General features: G+C 23.8%; 10 protein-coding genes across 10 annotated transcripts; 5 read left to right on the top strand and 5 right to left on the bottom strand.

The window, feature by feature from the left end:
• Positions 1-141: 141 nt before the first annotated feature.
• Positions 142-1,270, top strand: DICPUDRAFT_157936 (uncharacterized protein; the record flags this gene model as incomplete). Its single annotated transcript, XM_003293093.1, has 3 exons — positions 142-541; positions 622-971; positions 1,061-1,270. The coding sequence occupies 3 exons, from the start codon at positions 142-144 to the stop codon at positions 1,268-1,270; spliced, it is 960 nt and encodes a 319-aa protein (XP_003293141.1).
• A 105-nt stretch (positions 1,271-1,375) lies between these two features.
• Positions 1,376-3,595, bottom strand: DICPUDRAFT_41586 (uncharacterized protein; the record flags this gene model as incomplete). Its single annotated transcript, XM_003293086.1, has 2 exons — positions 1,376-1,892; positions 1,974-3,595. 2 exons carry the CDS (start codon positions 3,593-3,595, stop codon positions 1,376-1,378), a joined length of 2,139 nt encoding a protein of 712 aa, XP_003293134.1.
• A 1,027-nt stretch (positions 3,596-4,622) lies between these two features.
• Positions 4,623-5,531, bottom strand: DICPUDRAFT_41583 (uncharacterized protein; the record flags this gene model as incomplete). Its single annotated transcript, XM_003293085.1, has 1 exon — positions 4,623-5,531. One exon carries the CDS (start codon positions 5,529-5,531, stop codon positions 4,623-4,625), a length of 909 nt encoding a protein of 302 aa, XP_003293133.1.
• A 1,049-nt stretch (positions 5,532-6,580) lies between these two features.
• Positions 6,581-9,214, top strand: DICPUDRAFT_99564 (uncharacterized protein). The gene is made up of 2 exons (XM_003293092.1): positions 6,581-7,023; positions 7,106-9,214. The coding sequence occupies exons 1-2, from the start codon at positions 6,958-6,960 to the stop codon at positions 8,681-8,683; spliced, it is 1,644 nt and encodes a 547-aa protein (XP_003293140.1). The 5' UTR covers positions 6,581-6,957; the 3' UTR covers positions 8,684-9,214.
• Positions 9,215-9,281: 67 nt separating this feature from the next.
• Positions 9,282-10,097, top strand: DICPUDRAFT_83717 (uncharacterized protein; the record flags this gene model as incomplete). Its single annotated transcript, XM_003293091.1, has 1 exon — positions 9,282-10,097. One exon carries the CDS (start codon positions 9,282-9,284, stop codon positions 10,095-10,097), a length of 816 nt encoding a protein of 271 aa, XP_003293139.1.
• Positions 10,098-11,001: 904 nt separating this feature from the next.
• On the bottom strand, positions 11,002-11,379 carry DICPUDRAFT_41582 (uncharacterized protein; the record flags this gene model as incomplete). Its single annotated transcript, XM_003293084.1, has 2 exons — positions 11,002-11,179; positions 11,246-11,379. 2 exons carry the CDS (start codon positions 11,377-11,379, stop codon positions 11,002-11,004), a joined length of 312 nt encoding a protein of 103 aa, XP_003293132.1.
• A 167-nt stretch (positions 11,380-11,546) lies between these two features.
• On the top strand, positions 11,547-14,048 carry DICPUDRAFT_157930 (uncharacterized protein; the record flags this gene model as incomplete). Its single annotated transcript, XM_003293090.1, has 2 exons — positions 11,547-12,476; positions 12,696-14,048. 2 exons carry the CDS (start codon positions 11,547-11,549, stop codon positions 14,046-14,048), a joined length of 2,283 nt encoding a protein of 760 aa, XP_003293138.1.
• Positions 14,049-14,952: 904 nt separating this feature from the next.
• On the top strand, positions 14,953-15,480 carry DICPUDRAFT_83714 (uncharacterized protein; the record flags this gene model as incomplete). Its single annotated transcript, XM_003293089.1, has 1 exon — positions 14,953-15,480. The coding sequence occupies one exon, from the start codon at positions 14,953-14,955 to the stop codon at positions 15,478-15,480; it is 528 nt and encodes a 175-aa protein (XP_003293137.1).
• Positions 15,481-15,799: 319 nt separating this feature from the next.
• On the bottom strand, positions 15,800-19,906 carry DICPUDRAFT_157929 (uncharacterized protein; the record flags this gene model as incomplete). Its single annotated transcript, XM_003293083.1, has 1 exon — positions 15,800-19,906. One exon carries the CDS (start codon positions 19,904-19,906, stop codon positions 15,800-15,802), a length of 4,107 nt encoding a protein of 1,368 aa, XP_003293131.1.
• Positions 19,907-21,238: 1,332 nt separating this feature from the next.
• Positions 21,239-22,835, bottom strand: DICPUDRAFT_157928 (myosin light chain kinase; the record flags this gene model as incomplete). The annotated part of the gene is made up of 5 exons (XM_003293082.1): positions 21,239-21,325; positions 21,402-21,809; positions 21,965-22,103; positions 22,323-22,532; positions 22,807-22,835. Coding segments are annotated over 5 exons (873 nt in total), but the record flags the coding sequence as incomplete, so codon positions are not given.
• Positions 22,836-23,258: the final 423 nt, after the last annotated feature.

Raw genomic sequence — 23,258 nt, 5'->3', positions numbered from 1 at the left:
TTTTTTTTTTTCATTTACTTTTTTTTTTTTTTTTTGTTTTTTTTAGTGTTGATATTTATTGATATTAATATAAAAAATTATAATTTTATTGTCGTCATCACTATTTCGTATATACAGCAAAAAATTACATAGTTTGTTTATATGGAATATCTCAAGTATTATATTGATGATGATGAAGAAAATGATAATATAACATCACCCCCACTTTTACCCACTATTTCAAATAATTCTAAAAAAACTGAAAATACCAATAATAACAAAAACAAAAATAATAATAGCAATAACAATAACAATAGCAATAATAATAATAACAATAAAAGTAATAATAATAAAAATTATAATAAAAGGTCAATAGATTTAATAGAACCAACTATCGATGATGATATACCCGATATTCCTTTAAACTTATTTCAAAATATAAATAGTAATAATAACATAATCAAAGAAAACACCAGCAACTCTATCACAGCTACAGAAAACAAAAGAATAAGATTATTTGAACATGTAGATGGTAATTACCCATCATTCATATTTTTAAAAAGTAAATATACCTTTATTTTCTTTATTTTTAAATTTAACGAAAATTCTAATTTTTTTTTTAATTAAAAACATTTATTATAGTACCTAAATATAGAAATGATATATCAGATTTAATAAACCAAGTTAAAGAAATTGGGAATCAAGTTGGGATAAGAGAAGACTTAAACGATTATCACATTTCATTATCTAAAACATTTCCAATGAGAGAACATCATATAGAATCTTTTTCAAATGAATTAAGAAAAATTTTAAAAAATCAAAGACCGTTCAATATTAAATTAGCGGATCACTGTTGCTCCTTTATAAACGAAAACCAATCAAGAATTTTTTTATCAGTACCTATAGATATAAAATTTAAAAACCCAGTTTTAAAACTAATAGAAAGAATTGATAATTGCTTACAATTATTTAAATTCCCTAAATACTATAATGTAGGTTTATTATAAAAATACAAAGCAATAATTTCATATAATAGTTTGTAAACTTACTAAACTAAACTTTTAATTTTAAATATAAATAGGAACCAGAGCCACACTTGTCGATATCCTCAGATCTGTTAATAATGGACCAGGAAAGAAGTGATGAAGAAAGTGATGATACTAAAGAAAGATTAAAAAACTATAAAAATAAAGAAATTATTAAAGACGATATCACCAATAGCGATACCATCCAAGTTAATAAAGTTTATTGGACCATAGGAAAATATGAATATAGTATAGAGCTATTATAAAAATTAATAATTGTTAATATAATTAATAAAACATAATGTAACAAAGGGTTTTTTTATTTTTTATTATGTATATTTTTAAATTTTTAGTTATTTTTATTTTATATTTTAACAATAATGGGACCATAATTCAATTGGTTCTGGAGGTAAGGCAGTTGGATTAGGGTTTTTCTCGGTTGGGAATGTTGGGGTTAATTGCCACATGAAAATAAGTTTAAATGATTTTAATTGATTTTCAGGGTGTCTTCCAAACCAATTCCATTCACGACATAAATATCTTCCATATAACAATCTCTTCTCTTTAAAACCGGAACCTTGAAGATTCATTAAATATTTTCTCCAACGTTGGGTTGGGAAAGTTGAAGAAATTAAAGCAGGCTTTTCGTATGTAATATTTTGACCTGTAAAAATATCGATAAAAGTTCCATCTGATAATTCACCTGGATAAACCATCCAACCATTATCTTTTGATGGATATGGACTAAACATTGACCAATGTTGTTCAACTTTTAAAGATTGTGCAACCCATCTAATTGGTTCTGGTACTCTATAACCATATAAACCTGCTAAATTCCAATTTATTACATAAATTAACATTAAAAAACAAAATGTTTCTAACCAATACCTATATTAATTTTAATATTAAATTATCAGTTAGTAAGCACTATTACTATTATTATTAATAACTAAATATACTATTACTTACTTTCTCGAGCATGTTATTGTTTGTTTTGGGTATATCTTATTAGAAACTTTTAATATTGGATTTAATTTTTGGTTATTAAATAATTTGTTTGAATTTAAAAATGAATAGAATCTTCTGAATAAATTGGTGTTAAAGATTAAATTAAGGTATTGAAGGATTGGTGATAAATTAATTAAAGTTATAAAAGCATCATAACTATACACTCTTTCGTTGGTTATTGAATTTTCGACTGCAATCCAACAGTTTCTTTCTTTAAATTCATTATATATTGAATTTACACCACCAGTGGTGCCATTAGCAGTATTTATACCACCGCCATTTAATAAATTTTCTTCATCGTGGCGTTGTACCATTAAAATTGGAGTTGAGTGTAATAAAAAGAATTGTTTATAAATTGAAATAGTTTTGTAAAGTGATTCGTTATTTGAATTAATATAAATCAATGATGTAGTTCTATATTGAGATTTGCTATTGCTGTAAAGATAATCGAAAATTTTATCCCAGAACCAAGATGGTAAGAAAACAAGTGAACACATTCCTGGAATATACATAAAGAAACCTAATTCCATGCACGAACCAAAACCGAAATGCATACACCAAAATCCAATTACACCAATAGTACGAATTGGGCCGTGTAATTTTCTAAATGGAATACAGAAGAACAATGGACCGATCCATTCAAATACAATGGTAAACCATGTTAAAAATTGACCCAAGCTAACAAATTGACGAAGCCAAATACCAAGTGGAGTTGCAAATTGATCTAAATGAAGAGCATACCAAACTGAACTGTACTCGACATTCCATTCTTTGCCGGTCTTTAAAGCAGCAGTAATAATATAAACCAATGCAAATTGGACTTGAATAGCAACACTTGCGAATGATAATAAATATTTGCCCTCTGAATCTGTTGTTGGAATATATTGATTGCTACTTGAAATTGGGTTATAGGTTACTGATTTGGGGTTTAAAGTGTTGTTCTTCTTGTTGGTATACTCTAAATTTAAAAGACTGTCGATAGAAAATTTAGCACCGCATGGTAAAAACATTGCCCAGAATACAAAAAGTCTAAAGAAATCGTCTCCACCATTTAAAACATATGGATTTCTGACATGAAGTGATGTCATGAATATCCAGCACAATACATTGGCCAAGGTAGTTCTATACCCAATTAAAAAACAGAATGCAAAGCATGCATTCATAATAAATAATGCTACAGTAATATAATAGTTGGCTGTGATGAAATAAAGAGACCAATAGAATGGGTTTATATCTATAACTGAACTGACTGGTAATGTGCCTGCATCGGTATAATGGTCATATAAATATAAGGATCTAACATATAAATCCAATATTATTAAAATTGATAACCCAATTCTCATTGCTGCTAAACTTCTTAAATCTACACCAAATATATATATAAATAAATCTGTTAATGAGTTTAAACTTTCTGGTTTGAAATTGCCATTTTTGTTTTGATTTCCACTACTATTATGCGATATTAAATTTGGTGAGGAATTGGTTGAAACTGATGATGATGATGATGATTCATAATCACTAAACTCTATATTAACTTCATCTAATAAATTATCCTTTGATGGTTTTTTAAATAAACTCGTCATTTCTATATTTATAAAAAAATATAAAAAATATAAAAATTTTATAAAAAAAATAAAAAAATTAATATATATGTATTATAAAAGTATAATAAAATTTTTAAATAAAAACAAAATAGATATAATAATAATAAATTATTATTATATTTCCCTGGTGATGTATTATTGATGGGTTTTAATCTAAATAACCTAAATTTAAAACTGTGTGGGTGTGGTTTGAATGTTTTTACAAAAAATATTTACTTACTATTTTATTTCTATTTTATTGTATATGATTTCTCTGTCCTAGGGGTATGTCAAATCAATACATAAAATATTGTATATATATATTAAATTTATTATTTATTAATTAATTTATGATTTTACAAAACATATAAACTTTTTTTTTTTTTTAATTATTTTATTAACTATTTAATTTATTAAATTATAAGAAAAACTTTCTTTTTGGACGAGAAAAAAAAGATAATATTACAAATTATTAAATTAATGATGTATGATATTTAATTTTCTAAAAAAAAAAAAAAAAATTGGATTTCAATTTTTAAAATTTTTTATTTATATTAAATAAAATTTATTTTTGTTATTTAATCTATGAATAATAAATAAATAAATAAACAATAGGAATAGGACAATAGGAGGAAGGAGAAATATAAATATAAATATTTTTTTAATTTAATATAAAATAAATAAATTTAAAAAAATTTAAAAAACTGGTGAAAAAAATTTAGAAAAAAACAAAAAATAAAAAAAAAAAAAAAGAAAAATTATTAACGAATTCGTTTTCGAAATCTTTTTTTTTTTTATTATTTTTTTTTTTTAATGATGTATTTTGATGAAATTTAATAAAAGATTTTTACTAAAGATTTGGCAATATGCCCTTTGATACCAAAAAAAAAAAAAACTTTTGAAAATCATATGAAAAAAAAAAAGAAATATTTTGATTTGATATTTTTTTTTAATATATCTATCACAATATATTTATTCCCTTTATAATATCCTTTTAAAATATAATAAAGAATTTGATTTTTTATTTTTATTTTTCTTCTTCTTTTTCTTTTTTTTCTTCTTTATCATCATTTTCAATAATGTAGTCATATAATTGTTTAACTTCATTTATATGGTTACCTTCAGTTTCTAAAATCATTGGTAGATTTTGGAAACGTTTATCGTTAACTAAAAATTTGAAACAATTTGCACCAATAAAACCCTTGTCAATATTTTCATGTCGATCTAATTTGGTTCCACAATCTGATTTACTGTCATTTAAATGAATACCCTTGAGATACTTGAAACCTACAATACGATCAAATTCTTGAAATATTACTTTACAATTACTTTGAGTCTTCAAATTATAACCAGCAGCAAACATATGGCAAGTATCCAAACAAACGCCCACTCTAGATTTATCTTCTACCATTTCGATAATGTCACGAAGATGCTCGAATTTATAACCTAAATTGCTACCTTGACCAGCTGTACATTCAATGACGGCAATAACATTTTTAGTTTGACGATGTGCTATGTTTATAGATTCGGCAATAATTTTAATTGATTCCTCTTCTGTAATAATATTTAAATGTGAACCTGGATGAAAATTGTATAGTGAAATGCCAAGTTTTTCGCAATTGTTCATTTCGTGGATGAAAAGCTTTCTACTCTTTTCTAACTTGTCTATTTCTGGTGAGCCTAAATTTAAGAAATAACTTCCATGTGGCATAATATAGTTTGGTGAGAAATCAAATTTCTTGCAAGAGTCTTTAAACTTTTGAGCATCATCATCTTTGACTGTTATTGGTCTCCAAGTTCTTGGGGGATTGGTAAAAAAAGCCAATGCCTTAAAGCCACATTTTACTGCATTCTCTATAAGTCTTGGGTAACCGTCTTTAATTGAAACATGTGCACCAATTTTAATATTATCCAACTTTTCTTTTTTACTGGACATAAATTCTTTATCTTGTTTATAATTTTCATCTGACAGATTTAAAGTTGAAAATTTATTTTCAGTCAAGTTAACTTTTTTCTTTTTGTTTGCACTCTGTTTTTTAACTGGTTTAATTTCATCAATGTATTCATCTTCATCACTTTCTTCATCATCTTCCTCCTGTTCATTAACTTTTTTCTTTTTTTTTGTTTTTGTTGAGATATCATTTTCTTCATCCTTTGAAACTTTTTTGAAAAATGGTGAGTTGCCTACTTGTTTTAATTTAACATTTTCATCACTTTCAATCTTTTTAAAAAATGGTGATTCTGTAGTTATACTACTATTATCACTATTGTTCTTTTTATTGGTTGTCATATTAATTTGTGGTACTGAGGGTTCGACTTTTGAAAAAAATTGGGTTATCATAGTCTGCTTTTTTGGTGGCTCTTTTTTGGTTGATTTTAGATTTGTAGAAATTGTTGTAGAAATTGTTGTAGTTGTTTTGGTTGATTTTAGGATTGGTGAAATTTGGTTATTATTACTATTATTGTGATTACTATTGTCATTATCACCTTCATCATGGCTGCAACAATGATCATTTTCGTCTATTGTATCTTCATCGCTATATTCATCTTCTTCGTGTTTTCTTTTTAAATCTTTATTACCCATTATTGATTGCGATATTTTAAATGTATTGTATAAAGTATTTTTATTTATTTTTGTATTGTTGTTACTATTAGATTTATTTAATAAAATATTATTTATGAGCGAGTTATATTTAATTTGATTATGATGATTATGAATATTATTAATATTATTAAATAAATTTTTCATACTATTTTTTTTGTGTTTGGGGGGGGTGTGGGTTATTTGTTATAAATAAATAAAAAATAAAAAAAATAAAAATTAAATTAGGATATAGAAAAAAAAAAAAAATTCGTGCATTAAACCGCTTATTTATTTAAATTAAATAATATGGAGTTATTTTTTTTATTTTTTTATTTTTTTATTTTTTTTTTTATTTTTTTTTTTTTCAAATTTAATTATATAATTTATAGGTATAATACACTGTTTTATTTTTTATCTATTTATATTTTATTATATTTATTTATATTTATTTATTAAAAAAATAAAAAATAAGTTCTTTAAATTCAAAAAAAAAATAAAAAAAATAAAAAAAAAACAAGAAAAAAAAAAATTTTATTATTTTTATTTTATTTTTTTTTTTATTATTTTTTTAAAATTTAAATTTGCACAAAGTTTGTATATATATAAACTTTGCCTCTTAAATTTAATTAAAAAAAAACTATTTCCTATTTTTATATATATATATATATATAAATTGTTTCTTTTTTTTTTTTTTAAGAAAAACAAAATAAAAAAAAATTAATTAATTTAATTTTGGTTTGTTTTTTATATATATATACACATAAATATAAATTATTAAATGGGTAAATGGGCACACCCAAATTATGAATCAGAGTTAGTTAAAAAAATAAGAGCGATTTTGGAGGTAACTAACTATAACTATAAAATAGAATAAATAGTTTTTATAATACTAATTTTTTTTTTTTTTTTTTTTTATATTATTTTAGAATGTAAATGTTTATAGAGCTGATACTGGTGAACAACCAGTTACATTCGAGGATTTTGTCGAGGATTTTAATCCACACAATAAATATTTAATAGATAAATTCGATACGATTCTTATGGAGTTTTCAAGACGTAGAAGAAGTAATCGATTACATATACAAAGTCAACTTAGACAGGAGCAACAGGATACTGTATCTCGTTTTTATTCTTTTCAAGAGAATAGTAGTAGCAATAACAGCAACAATAATAACTCAACAACCACTACTACAACATCAACAACATCATCTGATGATAATGTCGATGAACCAGCAACACCATTAAGACCAACTTCTCCAACTAGTTTCTCAGCAACTCAATATTCACCTTTTTTACCAACAAGATCTAGACAGCCATTATTCTTTTCGAGTGCCAGAAGAATACATTCATTTGATCCATCGGTTCATGGATTTTACCTCGCTCGTGGTGGTGAGGATCAAGATCAATTGGATCGTGGCGATCCTGTCTCTCCACTATCTGTTTATTCCTCTTATTTTCAGCCACAATCACCGCTACCTGCTCCACCAACCTCATCTGCACCACCAACCTCATCTGCACCACCAACCTCATCTGCACCATCGTCAGTTACAACCACTTCCACACCATTGCCAGCAACAGTAGTACAACCATATTTAGTGCCATCAATGGCAGTATCAATAACTTCATCAACTTTATCATTACCTTCACCACCTTCATCACCTCCAACAACTGCCTCCTCTATTACCACTACAACACCACCAGGATCCACACCAGTTACAATATCTTCAAATATACCCCACCATATAATGTCACCATCACCTCAATCACAAGCAACACAACAGCAACAACCATCCCAACCATCTATACATCATCTTCAACAAATGATGCATCAGCAACATCAAATGCAAATTCTTCATAGACATTTCCAACATCAACAGCAACAGCAACAAACAAACCAACCAAATGCACCACATTACCCAAGATATAGATTCCAAAGATATCAAGTTTTATCTGACCAAGAAAGAACAGATCAACCAAATGAGGATAATCATGTTAACGTTTTTGATCGTTATAGATACTCTAGATACTCGAGATTAGCAGGAGAATCACAAGATTCAGAAGATTTATCACAGGACTCAGATAATGAAGGAATTAGAAACCCAAGTTCAAGATTACGTTTGTCTCTACCCTATTCAAGTATTTTACAGGATACAATGGATACAATAACAGGAAGTTTGACAAATTCATCTCAAAGATATCAACCATATCAACCATCTTTGCAAGTTCCTTTAAGATTAAGATCCAATAGCAGCAATAATGATAGCCAATCCAATACCCAAACTAACAATGTTTCTACAAGTAACTCTGACTCAAATCAACCAACCCCAACTCAACAACCAAGGTTTCGTTCACGACTAAGTAATTTAGGTGGTGTTTCCAATAATAATAATAGCAATAACAACACCAACAACAATAATAGTAATAATAACAATAATAGTAATGTTAGTCAAAGTGGTACTACAAGCACAAGCAGTATTAATACCAGTGGCAATAATTCGAATTGAATTTAAACTTAAATATTTAGTCAGTTTTTTTTTTATTTTTTTTGTAATAATAATTTCAAAAATTTCATAACATATATAAATAATAATATTTTTTTTCAAATAGTTAATAGTTTTTATACGCTCAGTATATAATTAATTAAATAAGGGCAATATACAAAATAATCAACTATATGTATTTTTTTACAACAAATTATCCATTTAATTTTCAAATCAAATAGCAAGTTATCGTATTTTTTTATTCATATATTTAATATATTAATAAATTACCACTCATACGCTTCACACCATTATATTTTATTTTTAGATATTTTCACATACCCATAAATAATAGATACATACCCCACCAACCCACAACAAATTACCAATAATTTAATTAATAATTTTTGAAATATTATTTTCTAAAATAAAGTGTTGTATATTTTCCTTTTTTTTTTTTTAATTTCATCAAATAAAATATCGATTTTTTAATTTAAAATTTTATAACAAAAAACTTTTTATTTTTAAATAAATAGATATTATTTTATCTTTTTTATAATTTTTTTTTTTTCTAATTTCATTTTATTACATTTTCTAAATCATTATAAACAGTTTTATATTAATGGATAGTATAAATTTAAATAATTATAAATTAAATTTTAATATACAAAATAGTTATTATAAAATATTAAATAAAAATGATTTTAATATAAAGATTTCTTTTGAAAAATCATATTCCAAAGAAATTGACTATTTTATAGTAAAATCATTATCAACGGAATATAAAAAAGAAGAATTTCAGGTAGCCCCAAAAAATGATTCATTTTTTGCAAATGATATGTTTACTGATAAATCATTACATATCACTATTAGAGTAGATAACGAAATCATTTTATATGGATCTATTATAATTGGTATTGATAATTATTGTACCTATATTTCAAAAGGAGCTATTAACTATCCAGTAACCTCATTAAAAGGTGATGTTTTGGAACTAAACAAAATAATCATCGATCCTAGAATTAGAAATAAAGTTGAAAATAATAAAGAAATGGGTAATATTATATTTGAATTTTTAATTTTATTTCTCTGTTGGTTTTCAAATGAAAATAGCTTGGGTTTTATTTATTCTACAATCGATTACAATGATGTAGAGTCATTTTTAGAAAAATATAGTTATATTGGGGCCAAAATCTTTTCAAAAAACAAATTAAAGTTTTTAAATAATTCATCATTAGCAATAAATGATAGGAATGAAGCAAAGGAAAAATCAATATTTTTAACCCCAATTGCATTTACATTCACAAGAATGTATTTTAATTGGAATCATTTAATTAGAGTAATATTCAATAATGATAAAGAGTATTTCAAATACTACATTTACAATAGTTTTAAAAAATATTATATATTAAATAATAGAATCATTTCAAAATTATAATTAAATAAACTAATTGATTTTTAATATTATAATTTAATATTAAAATTATTTTTAAAATAATCCAAAAAAAATTTTAAAGTTGTGTGTGGACATGTGTTTTGTTTTTTTTTTTTAAAATTCAGATCTATTATTTTAGCTGTATTTGTATAATGTGTAATTTTTTTTTAAAAAGACAATAAATAGATGATGGTTTTTATTTTTTAATGTTGTGGAAATATTTGGTAATAAAAATGATGAAAATACCATTTATATATTTATTTAAATTACATTTAAGACTGTTTTAATTTTGTTTATTATCTACCAATTTTAAATAAAATACCAAGTGAGTTGTTATTATAAAATTATTAAATTATTTCATTTTATTTATTTTTTATTATTTTTTATTATAAAGAAATTATTTAATCTAAAACAACTTTATTAATTTTTTATTATTTGTTTATAGAAAAATAAAATAAATCTTTTTAAAGAAAAAAAAAAAAGTACAAAGATTTTTTTTTAAATTATATTTTATTTATTATGTTTTATAAATTATTTGTAATTTTATTATTTGTAATTTCCCTATTTAATAATTTTTATAAAGTGATATGTAATATAGAGCAAGAGTTCCACCAAATAAATTCGAATAATGCACTGCTAAACCATTGTTTTATAGTGCATGAACATTGCCCCAAAATTCTTGAAGTAGACTGTAAAGCCAAAGGAGGTGTTTATTCTAAAAGCAATAGCCTGGTTGGAAAGTGCTGTTCGTCTTGTACAATGTCCTAAAAAGCTGATAATGCTATTGTTGTTGTTGCTCCTACTAATTACTATATGTAATAAAACACAATAAAATAATAATCTTTTTTTTAAAATAAATTATTTAATTGATTATGTTTTATTTATTTATTTATTTATTTATTTGATTTTAAAGATCTAAAAGTTTGTATACCTCATATGCTGGGACTTCATATGGATGTGATTCCTTTAAAGCTTTGATTGCATCATTTATTATATTATCATCACAAACCATTTCGACTTTATATTCTTCGACATATTCTATATTTCCAATGTTTCCTATTGTTGGGTTGCTACCTTGGAGTGGTCTAAAAAATAATTATTAGTATTATAATATACGATTTCTATGATTGAATTAAATGAAATGAAATTACCTAAATTGTCCCATTCCTGATGAAACAAAACAGCAACTATCGTAACCTCCCATTCTACCAGCCCCTACTTTAAACATTGAAGTTTTGACGATATCACAGCTTGCTTTGGGAACAAAAAATATTATCTTATACATTTTATTGAATAATAAATAAATAAAAAATTTTGATAAAAAAATGACAAAAAAATTAATTAATTTTTGATTTTTTTTTTTTGATTTTTTTTGTAACTATTTTTTAATTTTTTTTTTTTTTTATAAAATGTTAACATATGTTTCTCGATTATAAATAATAAATATAAAGTATGGATAATAAAAAGAAAAGAAAACAATTAGATAATAATAATAATAATAATAATGATAACGACAACAGTAACAATAATAATGAAATAACATATGAAATATTTAAAAATGAATTTAAAAGTTTGAATAGATCAGATTATAGAAAACTACAAGCACTATCGAAACGATTGGATTTAGGTGCTGGAGGAACTAAAGAAGTAATCTATAATAGAATTGAAAGTTATTTAAAGGCTAAACAAGATCTATTGGAAGAGAATCAATTCAAGAGTAATATAAATCCATTCAATAAGAAACAACCACGATTAGAAATCACGGAAGGAAATGAAAAAAACACTATCAACAATGTTGAAATTGCATTCTGGAAAATATTTAGAAATAAAATAATGTTCAAATTAATATTTTCAAATTTCAAATTCAGTCAACTGTTTAACTATGATCGTATAATAGGCACCCAATATATATTCAATAACTTTAGTAATGCAAAGGCAATCTACAAAGATAAAATAAAAAGTAAAAGCTATTTTATTAGAAACTTTAAGGAAGTAGAGTTTGTTATCAAAAAAAACACCAAAAATACTAAAGAGAATGCAGAATTTTTTACACAACTATTTTCAACATATCCATATTACTGCCAAGATAGTATCATCCCACACAATTTTGATAACACTGAATACTGGTTACGATATATAGTTGATTGTGGTAATATTCCTGCATACCAAGCATACACTACACTATTCAAACTAAACCAGAGACCAATTACATCAATATTAAAAAACTTTCAAACAGATACCCCTAGTTTAGACAAGATATATAGAATGCAGGCTTATTTAAACTCAATCGGAATCAAAGCAGAATTAGTATCACAATATCAAGTCATACAAACATTAGACTATTCATATAGTTTCAGAAGATTAATAAAACTATACAACACAGTAATTCAACAACATACACCAACCGAAAAACAGAGCCTAATAATACAACACCTAAATGGTCTAATAGATTTAAATCAGTTTAGTAAACAACAATTACGTCTATCTATCATTGAAATATCACTACTAAATAGTCAAGAAATAAAAAAAACAACACACAAAATATTCAAACTCCTATATTCAATAAATAAACTAAATGACCCAAAAAATCTATTTTATAAGCCAATACAATACTATATATATTTTAAAGAACTATCAAAAGCAAACTTCATCAACAATAATAGAATAAACAATAAATCAAATAACTTTAACGATTATTTCATAGCCGACCATTTTAATGATGTTGTTTTGTTTTATTCAAATAGTGATTCATGCAAAGATTTTCAAAAACAAACTATTGACTCTGAATACGCCAAAACAGCAACAATATCAGAATCCCTGGCAGATTACCAAAGAGTTGTAATTTCCACGGGTGATATGGTTCTTATCGATTATTTATTTAGCAAATATAATAACTTTGAATGCTTTAAAGAACCATATATCAAAGATACATTACCTTATATTAAAAAAGAAGAAGTTTTTAATTACTTTTATGAAAAAGTAGAATTAATCAATAGTGACAACAACTCCTTGTGGATAAATGTAAACGAACAACTAATAGAGAACTATGAATCTCTAATGAAAAGTGCATCAAAAAAGTTTATTTTTAAACTTTACTTAGAATCAACCAAAGGTCTCGAATTAAAAAAAGTGGAAAGAGCACTGAACAACCCATCACTTTATATCACCGAAGGATTAATAGGGTTAACTATTTTTAGCTTTTATTTTTATTTAGGATTACAATCGGGTGAACAGGAGATAACCATATCAATATTAGAGAAACTTATATCATATTCACATGAAACTGAAATTAAACTTTATTTTCAAATAACTGATATGAAATATTCACCTCGAAAAACTTTTAAAATCTTTGACTGGATGCTCAAAGATTTATCAGATCAAGATATCTTCAAAGCAGCCATAAGCAATTCAACACTAATAATTAAATCAGGAATCAATCCAACTTACAATAAAAAATATCAAATTAAAGTATTGGCAAAAAATTGGCAATTTCTTTTATGGAAATGTGGACGTTTCGATATTTTTTTTAGAATATTTAAACCAGTGTTGTATACAGATTTTTTTATTGATGATGACAACGTCACTCGTTATCCATTAAGGTTACAAGATCGTTTTTTATTTTCAAAATATACAGAAAACAAACGTTTTTTATCAAGAATCATAACACAATCTGCAAAAAAAGGTATCATATCAGTATTCAAAGCCATTTTCATTAAAAAACCATTACTATTAAAAATTGGAGCTAAAAATAACCCCACAGATCCCTATTTTAATTCGGAAGATTTAAAAAAAATTGTAAAAATATCAATAGAGAATTGTAATGAAGAATTAACACACTTTTTATTACAACACATCAATTTTTCAAAAAAAGATTTAGATTCACTAAAAGATATCGAAAAAATATTTTTAGAATTAAAAAATTCCCTCGGAAAATATGGGAATAATATTAATTGAACATTTTTTTTATACACTATTAAAGTGAACTATTTCTTTTTAATATTTATGTTTTATTATATAATATTTTATGCATATTATATCATATCATATTATGAATTATTTTAAATAAAAATTTTTTTTTTAAAATATTTTTTTACTTTCTCTTTATATCAAATTAATAAAACAACTTTATTATGAAAGAATAAAACTTAATTAATTAGGAATTATTATAAAAAAAAGTTTTTAATTATAATAATTAATTTATTACATTTAAATGTTGTTATTTAAATCCATATTAAAATAAAGTTTTTTTTATTTTTTTTAAAAAAATAACACTTCGACACACACAATTCCTAACCACTTAACCCACACAAGTACTTACAATTACAAATAATATTATAAACCCCAATTTTTTAACTACCCCCCACAAATTTCCATTCTTAATTATTCTTTGTTTCCTTTTATTCTCAATTTTCTAATTTAATTCTTTTATTTTATTTTTTATTTTTAGGCCAGCAAATATATACAAAGATAGGAAAGCCTATAGAAAAAAAAAATTTTATAAATTTAAACACTTATATTGTTATATCAATCAATAATCCTTTTTACCCACAACCTAAAGGTTATCATATAAAACACCCACTTAAGGTAAACTCCAACTTGGGTTAGGTATGAAATCCATTATTTCTATTATTTAAAACTCAAATAAAATATTTTTTTTTAAACTCTATTTCAAATAAAGAAAAAAAAATTTAAATAAATTTTATTTTTTATTTAAATATTAATTTATAAAAAAAAATTAAGATTTATTTGGTTTTTTTTTTTTACATATCTATTTAATTTTTTATTACTTAATAATAATTTATTTCTTTTTTTATATTTTTATTTATTTATTTAATTATTGTTTATCTGTCAAATAAAAATGGATATCTATATTAACGATATAGATGAAAATATATTTTACTCCCCACTTATAGAAAAAAATTTAAAAAGCAACTATAAATACTACTCAAAATATCATTTAGAAAATGTAATCAATAATAATATCAGTATACTCGAAGAAATCCTATTAAAAAGAAACGAAGAAAGAATTAATAGTGGTATAATTATAGGAAAAGAAGTTACAACCCCTTTCCCCTTTATAAAGTCCGAAATTGGTATGAACTTTAAAGAAAAAAATACCTATTGTTCAATAAAAGATAATGAAATAAAGAAAAAATTCCTAACCCAACATATCCAGTGCCAAATAGAGCGTCAAAGAGGTGAAATACAACCAAGAGTATTTATTTTTTCAATATCAAATGAACAAGAAATAATTTACAATACATTCGAAAATAATATCAAAAAGAAAAAATTTATAAAAGAGATAGTTATGAATCAAATTATTCAACAAATGAAATTTCATTTAATAGTTAGAAAATATTATCAAAATCTTAAATATACATATTAATTTATTTATTTATTTATTTATTTATTTATTTATTTATTTATTTATTTATTTATTTATTTATTAAAAAAAAATAAAAATAAAAAAAGAAAACCCTTTTTTTCTATTGCCCTAAAAAAACCCATATGTAAATTTCTTTTTTTTATATTTATATTTATATTTATATTTATATTAAAATAAAACACTGACCAAATTTAAATTTAAATCTAATTACTTAAATTGATTTATTTATTGTTATTTTTTTACATGTATTTAAAAAAAAAAAAACTTTTTATAATTGTTATTTAATTTTCTTTTTTTTTTTTATCTTTTTTTAAGTTAACTATGGTTCGATTATTTTTGATTGTTTGTAAAGTGCTCTCTCTTGTAAGCCACCAATATTTAAAAGGAAGTCTCTGATTACAGGCACAGGTGTAAAGCAATAAGATAATTGTTGATATTGTTGAATTTCTTGAACTATATTTGAAATTTGAGATCTTTTAACCATATTTATTAAACCACTTTCAGATTGATCGAAAGAGCCTTCTTCTAAAAATGTTAAATCTGTTAAATAAACACCTAAAAATGGTAAGCATGGTAAATTTTTAGTGTGTAAAACATCACGATAAACCTTGAAATTGAATTTTGGTGCCATTAATGAATTTAAGTGTCTAAAAGTTGCTAAATATTTTCTAGGTATAGTCTCCCAAGTTTTCTTTAAACGGAAAACAGGAGTCAAATTGAGACCTGAAAGAATTTCCATAACAGCATTAAAATTATTTAAATTTTTACATTGATCCGCTATTGAGATGAATTTCTTAATTAAATTAGCACGCTTGGCCAAACGTTCTTCTTGTACGATTTCTGTAGCAACCCAGAGTGGTAATAAGTTTGATCTTTTAATTATAGCAATAATATTAGGAGCTTTAGTTTCTTTGTCAGCTTTGCTAAATGCCAAATTAATACATTCGCTAGGTTTAATAAATGAATAAGCTTCGTGTTCGATTAATGTTAATTGTCTTGCAATTTCTAAATCATCAAAGTTTTGAAGAGTTGGAACTTGATCTGGTTTTGATAAAGATGGTAGAATTGATGGTGGGAATTTACAATAAATACTGTTGACATTTGCATTGTATGTTGAAATACCTAAACGCTTGATCTCTGCCTCTGCAATTTTACGATCAATAGTCTTTAAAATAATTGATGAAACTTTCTCCATACCGTCATCTACTACTGGACCTTCTAAAAATGCAATAATAGCGTCTAACAGTGCTTGATTATTTTCAAAATCGTAATGGTGTCTATCTACCCAACATTTAATTATATTTAATACACCTAGCTTTATCGTTTTATTACTATTCATAATTGGTTTTTCTTCTAATGCCTCTTCCTCTTCATTTGTTGATGCTATTATTGGTGTTGTAATATTTGGTTGGTTTTCACACTCATACCTTTCAATTAATTTTGTTAAAACTAAAACTGAAGTGGTAAATGTTTTATATGTAAGTAAAAATGATTCTACCAAGTCTGGTTGTGATAATCTATGATTGGTTAATAAATCTATCATTGAATCTAATGTTGCATGTCTAACCTTGATTCTATTCATTTTTAAATGTTGTGCACAGAATAAAATATCCTCTCTATTTTTAAACTCTTCTGCCACTATGGTCTCTAAATCTCTTGTTGATTTTGAAATGGTTGTAACAACAATATTATTTTCTGTAATAGCACTATTATCAATATTATTTTCATTATTATTATTATTATTACTATTATTATTGGGTATATTTATTGGTGGTGATGATGATGGTGGTGATTCTTGAGTTGCTGGTGGAGATAGAGGGGGTTTACTGCTTGATTTCATTGAATTCCAAAGTGATTTTCTATCCTTGGTTGTAGTTGTTGTAGTAGCAGTATTATTTGTGGGAACCTGTGGAATTGAAGATTCTTTATTTATAAATGGAGAATCAATTAATGGTGGTGAAGATGGTGATGGGGAAAGAGATGTACATGGTGAAGGTGATGGTGATAATGTGAAATCACTGGGTGACGATGCATTTGAAATTGAAGGAGAAGTTGGACTGATTTTGATTGTATTTGATGGTGGAGAATTATTACTACCAATGATGTTATTGTTATTTGTTGGATTTTTATTAATTTTATTCTTTTTGGTTGGATTTTTATTATGGTTATTACTAATTAATGGTTGTGAGTGTGATATTGAATTTAATGATGAGATATTTGTTGAAGTTTTTAAAACTGGGAAGAAAAGATAAGACAAATCCTTATCGTTTGCAACTCTATTAATAATTTGTTGATTATAAAGTAATGGATTATCCTGATGTGAATTTTCTTCGACAGATATTGAAAAAAGATTTGATGATAATCTTTCTGGTGGAATTTGATGAAACTGAGTTGGATTAGCTAAAGTGGGTACATTTAAAAACAATGGTGTCTTAATACCAGGTCTTCTTGATGGCTCTGCTGAAATACATTTCTTTTTTCCAACCTCTTCTAAGAATCTGTATGATGGTGCGCTGTGTGGGTCTTCATTTTGTAAAAACTCTTGACTTCCAGTTAAAATATTATTATTACTATTATTACTATTATTATTGTTTACCAAGACTTGTGATGACTTTAATGAATCCTTAATGTTATTATTTTCTAAAACTTTATTTTCATTTATTTTTACTTTTTCTGATATTTTATTTTCTTCACCTTCTTTAACGTTTTTATTGGTTACCAAAGCTGAATCTTTATTAATAGCTGCGGTTGTTGGTTTAATTGTATTTCTGCTTTCACTTAAAATAAATTTGGAGGTACGATCACTATCATAAAATTTTTTTGTAATCCATTCTGCATCTTGTTTTGATATTTTACTCTTTCTATCAATATTGTGTGGGTTTAATTTCCTACTATTAAAAGCTTTAACTAAAAACTTTACATCATCTTCTTCATTTAATGAAAAAACACCATCAACCAAAGGTTTATTTGATGATCTATTATTTTCTGTAATATTAAAATCTGTTGGTAATGTTGGTAAATTTGTAGTACTATTAGTTGGTGATGCTGATAATGAGAATGGTGAGGATGAAAGTAATGCTTGGTTTGATGGTGTGGTTGATCTTGGTGTCATTGAAATTGGTGATGATTCATTAATAAAGTTTATATTGGGTGATAAATTTATGGAACTTCTATTACTATTACATGCACTTGAACTAGCACCGCCATCGTTATTAGCATTACCAAACTCTTCATTATTTAATGTTGATCCAACTTCATCTGTGCATATTGAATTATTACTCTTTGTCATATTACTATTATTTGTGGTAACACTACTGTTGCTACTATTAATTGCTTCCCTAGCACCAATTAAATTTTTTCTTGCTGATGTATTTAAATTATTTGTAGAACCTTGTGTAAAGAATTTTCTATCTTTCCAGTCACCGGCAACTCTATGTGATTGGAAATTTCTGCTTGTTGTGAATGCTGTAATTGAAGATGGTGGTGTTGATAATCTTTTGCTTTTATCTGTAATAAATGATGTTTGAGTTGGAAAACCATTTGCTGTTACATTATTATTATCGTCACTCTCTTTATTTGGTTGGGTTGTTGATTCTATTATCTCGCTTGACTTTTCTAAATTTTCATTTTGCTTAGTGTCACTGTCGATATTGGTAAAAGTTGAGTCTGAAGAAAAAGAAATAAACGATGATTTTTTATTTGATGTAACCTTTTCAAGTTCCTTTTCATTATTATTATTATTATTATCAATATTATTATTATCATTATTATTATTATTTATTTCATTATCATTATTTTCATTTACTTCAGTTGAATTTCTTGGTGATTGTACCGGTGTAGAATTTGATGAGGTTGATTGGTTTAATGTATTACTATTATTATGTGCGATTGATGAATTATTAAAATTTTCACCTTTTGAAAACTTTGCAACAATTGACGATGTTAACCCATTCACAGTCTCTGGTATATCTTGAATTGAACTTGATGATAAACTTAAAGGTGAACCATTATTATTTTGGTTTGGTAAATTTGAAGATGAAATTGAACCTGCAGTTAAAATTTTTTGATTATTTAAATGACCTGCTGCCTTTGAATCATATTGTTTACCTAAATTCTTTACACTTGGTATATTTGCTGGTATATCATTTGGTGTTGATTCATGTATAGATTTATTACTATTACCGCTATTACTATTAATATTATTATTTTTATTATTATTATTATTATTATTATTATTATATTTCTTTAAAATTGTTTGAATCTGGTTATTATTTTCTTCGTTGCTATTATTTTCATTGGTTTTCTTATTTTTATTATTATTATTTGTATAGTTCCTCATTATTACTTGATTATTTTTTAGTGTTACTTTACTATCTCTAGTATTTTTTACACCTGAATTGATTATTATATTTGGATAGATTATCATTTTTATTAATAATAAAATAATAAAAAAAAAATTTATTAATATTTATTAGTTAAGAAATTACTATAGAATTTTATAAATATATAAATGAATGATATAAAGAAATAAAAATAAAAAGTATAAAAAAATAAATACAAAATAAAATAAAAAAAAAAAATAAAAAAAAGATAAAAAAATTATAATAATTATTATATAAAATAAACTATATGCCTCCTAGTGATTTAATTTATCTTAATTAATGCTAAATTAATCTATTATTGTACACACTGGAAATATAAAATAAAAAATGTAAAAAAATATAGTTTAATTAATGATATAATTACCTTTTTCATTATACTAAACCCCAATTGTGTTACTATTTAATTATTTATTTACTAAATGAGAGTTTTATCTGCAATCTATCCCTATATACTAAAATAAATAAAAAAAATAATTAATATACATGTTTTAAAATAAAAACTATTATAATGTGTGGTTTTTATTGGTAAAATAAGTGTAAAAACACATACTCCTTTATGGCTATTTATATAATTGATACTATGTGTGTATATGTGTTTAAAGTTTGCTTGTTTGCTTGTGTGTGTGTGTGTGTGTGTATTTTGGTGGTTATTATTTATGTATATATAAACTATACGTTATTTCGTTATTTTTATATTTTGTGTGTATGTGTATATTTTTTTTTTGTTTTTTTTTTTTGTTTGATTTTTTATTTAAATTTTTATAAAAAAAATAATTAAACAGCTACACAAATCACTCATAGATGTAAATCAAGTATAAAAAAAAAAAAAGAAAAAAATAAAACAAAATAATTTAAAAAATAAATAAAAAAAAATAAAAAAAAAAAAAGATTTTTTTAAAACTTTTTTTTTTTTATTTTAATTCAATAATTAAAATAAAATAAAAAAAAAAAAAAGAAAAAAAAAAAAAGATAAAAATTTTTCGGGCAAGATATTTGGTTATTACATTATTTATTATTATTTCTTCCTATTATTCCGATTAAATTCTGTTTATTTGATCCAAAGCAATTTAATAAATTTAAAAATTCTAAAAACAATTGTTTTTTTTTTTTTTTTTTTTTTTTTGGGAAAAATAAAAACCCCATTTTGGATTTTATTATTTATTATTAATTAGATTTGCTAATACAAATTATATATTTTGTTAAAATTTCTATATTATTATTGTTTTTTTTTTTTTTAAAATTTTTTTTTTTGGATTTTTTTTTTTTTAAAAAAAAAAGTGGTTGGTGATTGATTGGTTGATTGATTGGTGTTTATATATATTTTTTTTTTTTTGATCTCAAGATAATTAAAAAAAAATCATGTTTGTTGGTATACTTTAGATTTGTAATTTTTGTTGAGTTTTTTGTCTTTCAGCTACATATTCTTTCATTTTATCTTTAGTATTAATGATAGTATTTGGAGCCTGTTTTTGAAAAAGTAAAAAAAATTATATTAGTTTTTGTGTTATGATTATTATGAATATTAAAATTAATAATTACACTATTATTTAACCATGGATGTGTGAGGGCGTCTTCAGCAGAAAGTCTCTTAGTTACATCTACAACCAATAATTTATTAATAAAATCTTTTGCAGGTTTGGAGATTGAACCCCAGTACTCTTCTGGATAATCGAAATTGGCTTCCATAATTTGTTCGAAAATTTCTGGAACAGTGTCACCATAGAATGGTGGGAAACCGCAAAGTAAAATATAGGTGATAACACCAATACTCCACATATCGACTTCTTTATCATAACCGGTTGCATTAAGAACTTCTGGTGCAACATAACTTGGTGTACCACAAGCTGTAGCCATAACAACACTTTGACCAATAATTTTTGATAAACCAAAATCAGCAATTGCAACTTCCAAGTCATTTTCTTTTGATTTTAAGAGTAAATTTTCTGGCTATAAAATAATAAATTTAATAATATGTTAGTAAATATTGTTATTACTTTTCAGGCTATTTATTATTATTATCGCTAAATATTTTTATTATTATAATTATATTTATGAATGAAATATTGACTTTAAAATTATATATTAATAATGATGATACAAACTTTTAAATCTCTATGGACAATATTTGATGAATGAAGGTATTTAACAGCTGAAACGATCTTTCTAATTAAATTGGCAGCATCAAGTTCTGAATATGAACCTTTTTCGACAATTTTATCAAATAATTCACCACCTGTAACACTGTCATTTTGTAAATAAAAAATAAAATTTTAATTTTGATAAAATTTTATATTTGATAGATTTTGATTAGTTTAAAATTAATATTACTTTATAATAGATAAAGTGTTTGAAAATATAAATAAACCTTATAGGGTTATATAATTATAATTTTCATTATAATTTGTATGATGTTATAAAGATTATTGTTTATCTAATAATAAAAAAATAAAATATATTTACAGTTCCATAACAAGATATAATTTTTGTGGAGTATCAAATAATTCTTTTAAGGCAATAATATTTGGATGATTAACTTTCTTTAAAATGTCGACTTCCATTTTTAAATTCTTTTCATAATCTGAACCTAATTCTGATTTATTAATAACCTTGATGGCATATTTTTGTTTAGTTTGTCTATTAACACCAAGATATACAACTGAAAAAGCGCCTCTGTAATATAGAATAAATATTAGTAAGTTATAAACATTTTACAAAATATATATTTATTGTCATCCAAATAAAAAAAATAAAAAAAAACAATTAAATATTATTTTTTAAACAAAACATAAAATTGATCTAAAAATAAAATTTAATTAAAAAAATAAAAAAAAAACATAAAAATACAAAAACAAAACTAGTTTTATTATTCCTATTATTATTATTACTACTATTATTATTGTTATAATTTTTATTTAATTATTATTGGTTTTTGTTTTTTTTTTACCTTCCTAATTCTTCTTTAAATTCAAATAACTTTTCAACTTTTGACCTTTTATTTTATATATTTTGTGAAGTATGGGTAAATATGGGATTAGGGGGTTAGGGGGGGGGTTAATTTTGATATTTTTTTTTTTTTTTTTTTCAAATGGGTTTTTTTTAAAAAAAAAAAAAAATATAAATAAATAAATTAATTTTTAATAAAAATAAAAATTTTTCCATAAAGGTAAAAATAATATTTTAAAAAAAAAAAAAAAAAAAAAAAATTATTTTAAAAAAAATTTAAAAAAAAAATATATTTTATTTTAAAAAAAATAAAAAAAAAAATAAGAAAAAATAAAAAAAAAAAATTTTAATTTTTTATCACAACCCAACAATTATCACATGAACTTCTAAAGTGTGTTTTTTTTAAAAAAAAAATTAATTTTGGTGTATATTTTTTCTTGTCTTTTTTTTTTT

The sequence above is a fragment of the Dictyostelium purpureum genome (genome assembly GCF_000190715.1).
Source record: "Dictyostelium purpureum unplaced genomic scaffold DICPUscaffold_398, whole genome shotgun sequence".
Classification (NCBI taxonomy): domain Eukaryota; phylum Evosea; class Eumycetozoa; order Dictyosteliales; family Dictyosteliaceae; genus Dictyostelium; species Dictyostelium purpureum.
The sequence above is the reverse complement of the archived record's forward strand: the minus strand, read 5'-3'. Positions and strand labels throughout refer to the sequence as shown.

What these genes read in the sequence shown, in the direction of transcription:
- DICPUDRAFT_99564 (XM_003293092.1), top strand. Translation starts at nt 6,958, where the DNA reads ATGGGTAAATGGGCACACCCAAATTATGAATCAGAGTTAGTTAAAAAA. An exon ending in AAATAAGAGCGATTTTGGAG is followed by an intron (nt 7,024 to 7,105) that starts GTAACTAACTAT and finishes ATATTATTTTAG; the next exon opens with AATGTAAATGTTTATAGAGC.